The sequence below is a fragment of the Gobio gobio genome, assembly GCF_949357685.1.
Source record: "Gobio gobio genome assembly, chromosome: 6".
Lineage (NCBI taxonomy): Eukaryota > Metazoa > Chordata > Actinopteri > Cypriniformes > Gobionidae > Gobio > Gobio gobio.
Genome location: NC_137102.1, coordinates 16,580,471 through 16,587,016, shown reverse-complemented (window position 1 = coordinate 16,587,016; position 6,546 = coordinate 16,580,471). Strand labels below are relative to the sequence as shown.

The following is a 6,546-nucleotide window of genomic DNA, read 5'->3' as shown; positions in this document are numbered from 1 at the left end:
TGGAAGGAATTCCAATTTGGCCAGTAATAAGTCTCATCTGTAGTTCTCATTCATGTGGAGAGTATCTTTTCTGGCTATCACTGCTTCTTGAGGAATTTTAAATGGGCTACACAGGACAACATTTGGTTTGCCTCTTGATTTCTGAGCAACATTTTGCCTGGGTTGACTACAATACCTGGAAGTGCCATCACACCTAACCTTTTATATAGGCTAGTGGAGCAAAATGTCATTTCATCAGGTCTGCAGTGGAAATTACAGACAGGATTAAAGAATACACTGATATATATAAAACATATGTTCAAATGGTAATCTACAAATGTGAAAAGTAACAAGAGAAAGTAGTGCTATGGAAATAGTCCTTTTCGAGTCCTCTATCACTGATTCAGGATGCAGGATGACAATCCAATCTAGGGGATAGATGACTCAATCTTCTGGTAAACCGCTGTCCCATCACCATCATCCCGGTGTTGTAAGGTCCCTCAGAGCAGATACACCTTTGCACTGAGCTTTCGGGGGAACGGTGTCAAACTTTTGAAGCTCTCATCAAAATAATGGGCGGATCTTTCCAAGACTGGTGATTTTCCCGTGTTCATTTCTTTTTCCTTACGGGTCAGGTTTAGTCCACACGTCCAACCCTCCTAAAGACTTCAGCTCTTCAGGGAACAAACGGGTTTTCTTTTTTTTCATGAGAGCCCGTTTACCTTCAGTCTGAGAGACTGCTGGGCGGAGGGACTAAGAAGTTTGTTTTCGACGAAAACCAATTGATTTTTATTTTCCGCTCATGGCAGTGCAGAAATAAATAACAATAACAATCTGGATTGTGTAAAAGGAACGAATTAAAAAATAAGACACAGTTGAGGGCGCCGGTCATGGATAAGGAAAGGTGGTCAACGAGATGGAAAACGAAAAAGTGCCTCAGGAACTCCGCTTTAAGTGCAATCTTCAGTCTGACTTTTGTCCTACAGGCAACACATGTGAGAGCAGGTAAGGAAAGGTCGAGGAGCATCATCGCGAGCCCTCCAGTGATGCCAGCCTCAGTATAGCCTGTATACAATTGTAAGGAACTTAAAATGTGTAAAATGCATTTCATCGTCAAAATATAATTAAAACACCGGCTATGTATGGTGAGATGTATTGGCTGTGGCTCAAAACCTACTGAGCTGCCTACCTAGACAGAATTTTTGGGTAGCCTATCATAGGTTCCGAGGTAAAACGCATTTGTGAACCTCAATACAGATACAGAGTATTTAAAATGATATTTTTGCTTATTATAATGACCAAAATGTTGAATAGGGAAAAAAAAACCTACTCATTTTAGCTAAGTTATATCAGTGGCTTAAGTTGTGATGATAATTTCATTGTTTAATAGCCTACCTTCGACATACCCAGTATTTGATGTTTATTTTGAAATATATACAGAGATTATTAATTTTTTTTTTTTTACAGATTTATCTACTTCTAGTAGCCTACATTGTGCAACATTTGAAATTAGGAATAAGACAAATGATTTTATTTCAAGGTGTGCAGCCTACAGGTTTCAGAGTTATAGCCTATCCCAAAAAGGCATTTTTTATATGTATTTTAAATACCCAGTTATCAACATCACCGATGACCTTGATCTTCAAAGTTTTACATATAGAAAACTATTTGAATGTAGCTTATTTCACATAATATTGTGATTTAATAAATAGCACAAAGTAGTTTTCCCTAATTTTGTAACTGTTATATTTGATCAGTTCATGAGGCAGCATTCATGGTAACTGCACTACCCTGCACACACCAGTGAGGCACTCGAGTGCCCAGAATTAGATTTGAAAATTGTATTGCTCAGACAGAGAGAGATACCATTTCTCCACACTATCCCAGTCCACACTAAAGACCGGTCTGTCAGAAAGCTACTGTAGAAGTGCACTCTGACTTTGACACATTGTCTCCTTTTAAAGTGGACACTTAAGTGGTTTAAAGTGGCCCTATCCATCATTAATACATTTAGTCCTCTTGTATCCTCTAAAAAAAATCAAAATCAAAATCTAGGCATTATACCCTTTATCCTCACCTGTGAGGAGCACAAATAGCTTTTATACATTGTCTTTCTAATAGTCTTCTAAAGGGCCTGGATTCTCCTACTAAGCAAATCCAAAATATAATAATTAATCTGTAGTGAAATAGAGTATATTCCTTTGTTGTTATTCTGATGGCCATTTCAGATATGTTACATACCTCTTTCAAAATGGCTGCCTGATAATGTCTTCACCACATTGCACTTGCAATTGCCAATTTGGGAGGTGGGGGTATTTTTTCAAAGTGAGCTTTCACATTTTTGGTTTAATAATAATCTTGACCACAACTACATTCCATGCACGAAAGCTACCTTTTGGCTCTTGTCTTCTGGATTGTTTATTTGAACTTAAATTCATATAAGATATCTCTTACAGCAGTTCACAAAGTCCACATGAGATATTGGCCACACCCACTGAGATATCCAATGATTCAGCCAATGAGTATGCAGGGCCTTTTTTTGCTTTTTATGTTTGTCATAGTACAAATAGGGCTGATGTTGAAGTACTGGGATGTTTCATTGCTTGTTGGATCAGACTGAATCATGTTATAATTTTTCTTGACTGGCCAGTTGATGTTGTATCTCTTGTATATCTAACAGCATTTTGACATTTCTGCCAGATTTCTTCAAGGTTATAGTCATTTCAGAGGCTGGATTACGCAGATGATAAATTATTTCATGCTAAGTTCTTTAGTCATATTTTATTCTGCTGTGTCATTATCCATGACACTGGCTCTCCCCCGGTAGAATAAATGGAAAATACAATATAATTATCCAGTACTTTTAATTGTGGAGTTTCATTAGGAGCTATGTGCTGATTTGCTGCTTTAATGGATTTTGGATACTGACATTTTTTTAAGAGCTTCTGTGAGAGGGGGGGTCCTGTTCCTGCCAATTCTCCACATCTGGAATATATGAGGCCTTTAGGTATGCAGTAATGCTGAGAGACATGAAGAGCACAAAGAGACCTTTAGTTTAGAGTTTAGAAAAGAAAAAACAGTAGCACTGTATTTTGGAAGAGGCTCGTAAGACTTTCAGATTATTACCCTCTCCTTTAAGAGTTTGGATGCTTGTTATTCAGGATTTTTTTTTACATCTCATTTAGAATGTTAATGCAGAGGGCTGCTCTTTGTTTTGTCAGTGGGGGTTACCTTGAATGGAAAATCTCAACAGACTGATTTGACAAAGCTACATTAGGACCTCACCACATCATTAAGCTTACAAACGTGCACACGGATGTAGACACGCTGAGCTTTATTGTGTGCAGCTGTTTTAAAGTTAAAGAAAATCAAGCGGTTTCAGGCAAATATTTCAGAAAAATCTATACGTTATACAAAACTATAAAGCATCCTGATCTTTCATCATTTTCTTCTTTCATCATTTTTTAAAGAGGTTGTTTTGCATCAAGAATACAGTAAAACAGTAATATTGTGAAATACTATTAACATTTTTAAATGGTTTTTATGTATATATTTTAAAATGCAATTTATTAGGGCTCTGTTATTTTCAGCAGCCATTACCCTAGCCCAGTGTCACATGATTCTTCATAAATCATTAAAATGTTGATTTGGTGCTCAAAAAACATTCTCATTATCAATGTGTTGCTTAGTAATTTTGTGGAGACACACAAATATTTCAATTCATAATTATTTAATCAATAGAACATTTAAAAGAAAAATTGTAACATTGTAAATGTCTCTACTTTTCCTGTAGATCAATTTAATGCATCCTTGCTAAATAAAAGTAGCTTAGATTAACAATAAGTTTGTTTTTTCAGTGCATTAGGACTTAGTTGGTGGTACATTGAGGAGAAGTTATCTGCAGGCTGTGCCATGCCGACACCATAATGTGTTCAGCATGTTCAGTAACCCTAAAAAAGCACCACCCTTCAGCTCCGGGCCACATATGTGGAACAGGAACTACCGGATCAGCACTTCCTGCACGCTCTTACCATATGGCTAAAGAAAATAATGAAAAAAAGTCACATTTTACTTTTTTGGCTTTTTTTTTTTTTCATTTATTTTTTACAAACAGTAGCAAGAGAAGAAATTTCAGAATTTTTTCCCCCGCTCTTGACCTTAAAATGAAATAAAATATAATTAAATGTTACTGTGATGACCAAGTGTCTGAGTGACTTTTCCACAGTGTCTATTTTTAACAAACGGAGCTCATTGTCCTGTATATTTTATAAAGGTTTTGCTGGTTTTATTGTGCCTTACACACAGTGTTATAGGGCTGATCTATCAAAAGACTTCAGTTTAATTCTTCTAAAGTGCTTTCCCAGGCTTAGTTGAGTGGGACAGGGTGGAAAATGAGCCCTTTTGTGATGTCAAAGCATATGAAAATAAAACCCTGATTTGAATCCAACACTAAGGAGTCTAGAGAGAGAAAGAGAGTAATGAGTCTTAACAACTAGTCATTCTTGTTTGTATGGTTTATTGTTTTTAGCCCTTTGAAAGGGATACTTCCTGTCTGCTGCCTGACCAGCAGACAAATATGTCCATTTGACCTGACTCAGAAGTTTTCGTAGTCTCTGGTAGCGGGGGAGTCAGAATAGGAGTGTTTATGTGCTAGTCATCCATTCAGCCTCTGTTCCTATTCCCTTAAAACCCCCTGAGATTCAGAGACATCACACAACTCGGCATCCTCAACCACAACGTTCTCAGTGGCGATGACAAACAGATGCGTCTTAGGGACACGGAGTGGTGTAGGATAGTGATGGATGTAAGTAACCCAGCTGATGCTCTTATCTCCCTGACCTTGCGTACATCCTCATTCATCAGTCTCGAGTGAGGCCGGAACTTTTCCTTTTCAAGGCATCAAAGACGAAGTCTAAAAGACTCAAGCAGAGCAATAAATCAGTGTGACATTACAGGTCTGCTCAGAGTCCACTTTACAGTACCAGCCTCTAAATTGCCAGATTAATTATATCATAAATCTCTCAGCCTGTTTAAGCATTAGCATAGATTTGTTAAGGATCATTAGAAATGGGCCATTTGTGGGGTGCAGGCTGAACGAAACCAGAACCGTTCATATATGACATTGGCAGCAGCAACATGATAAAGTGTAGTACCTGACATATTGGTGGAGTTGAACTGCTTGTAAAAGTTTGGGTCGTGCTGTGCTGCCATAACCGTAGAGGAGCAGTGACCAGCACCAGTGACTTTAACTCCTGGAATGTTTGGCTTTGTAAATGGATCTGCGTGTAGGGGGGTCAATTATCCCTACTGGATATTTCTTCACATCTTTACTGCTGTTCTGCTAAGGGTTCGTTGTAAAAGTACGATTGCTTCATTGACGGTCACAGCACTTATGCGATGGCAGGGAATTATGTACAGTAAAAGCGTCAGTCAGAGTTAGCGTTGTTGCGAAATGACATGTGTGGCACCGAGGGGCAATTTTATGGGAATTTGTTTGTTCATAACAAACGGCAAGATGTGGCCCATAAATGTCCTCCTTTGTTGAATGATAATTGACTGTTGATCAGCTGTGGTCATCATTCAAGGAAGGATAAGGATAAGTAAGCCTGGTTGCATAAGGGAACAATATGTATTGAAACTGGCTTCTTGTATTTAAACTTGGAAAGTATAATAAAATTACATAATAACCCAACTGTACTTGGAAGCAATTGTGAAAAGTAAATGTGTGTTTTTTATCTGAGAACAGTAGTTTCACACCACAATCACCCCCATCATCTGTAACAAATGAAACGTATCTTTGGATAGTGCTGCTTAATTTTTCCCTAGTTGTTTTTGTAATATTTTTGTATTCACTGACAGACACTAAAGCGATATTGTTGCTATAGACTTTTCCTCATTTCTCATCCAGCCATTTGCTAACAGCATTATGCCTTTAGTTAAACTAGATAAATGGAAATAACTGTACAAATATTGTTTTGCCTTGATGTTGCAAAGCTACTGTTGCTATTAATGTTTGTTCACCAATGGAATTATGAAAATGACAAACACTTTGATCATAGCACTCAACGTTCTGCCTCACAGCTGAACCCGTGGATGTGCTCAAGGTCTTAGACTTTAAAAGTTCACCTGAAGGAGTGAAGAAAACACAAGGCTTCTGCACCATCCGGAGAGGATCCAAACCAGATGTGGCCTACCGAGTGGACAAACGAGCTCAACTCAGCTCCCCAACCAAGCAGCTCTTCCCAGGTACATTATTTATGCTAATCTACTGTACTGTACTCTAATCCCTACTTACTTTTAAATAGAGTAACTGTTCTGGTTGTGCAAGGCTGTAAATCAAATGTGTGTAATTGGTTTTCTCTTGCAAAGTGACATTTAAGTTGTTTATTTTTTCTCTTTGAAATGCATCCAACAGGAAGTCCATAATGTAGCTTGACCGTCTCGGTTAAATGCATTTGGACTGTTTACAATGCTAGAAGTCTGATGCCCAGACCTTGATGAAGGAATTAAAGCCATATTTATTGCTCCAAGAGAGAGTCCATTAAGAAAGAGAGAAAGCTCTTAGGC

At 37.9% G+C, this 6,546-nt stretch overlaps 1 protein-coding gene across 1 annotated transcript in view; it reads left to right on the top strand.

The window, feature by feature from the left end:
* Nucleotides 1-869: 869 nt before the first annotated feature.
* Nucleotides 870-6,546, top strand: part of col11a1b (collagen, type XI, alpha 1b) — a gene marked incomplete at its 5' end in the record, with an annotated part of 98,349 nt that continues 92,672 nt past the window's right edge. Inside the window, 2 exons of the mRNA XM_079820038.1 lie at nt 870-984; nt 6,061-6,225. Coding sequence (XP_079676164.1) covers nt 870-984; nt 6,061-6,225 — 280 coding nt within the window. The remainder of the gene's footprint in view (nt 985-6,060; nt 6,226-6,546) is intronic.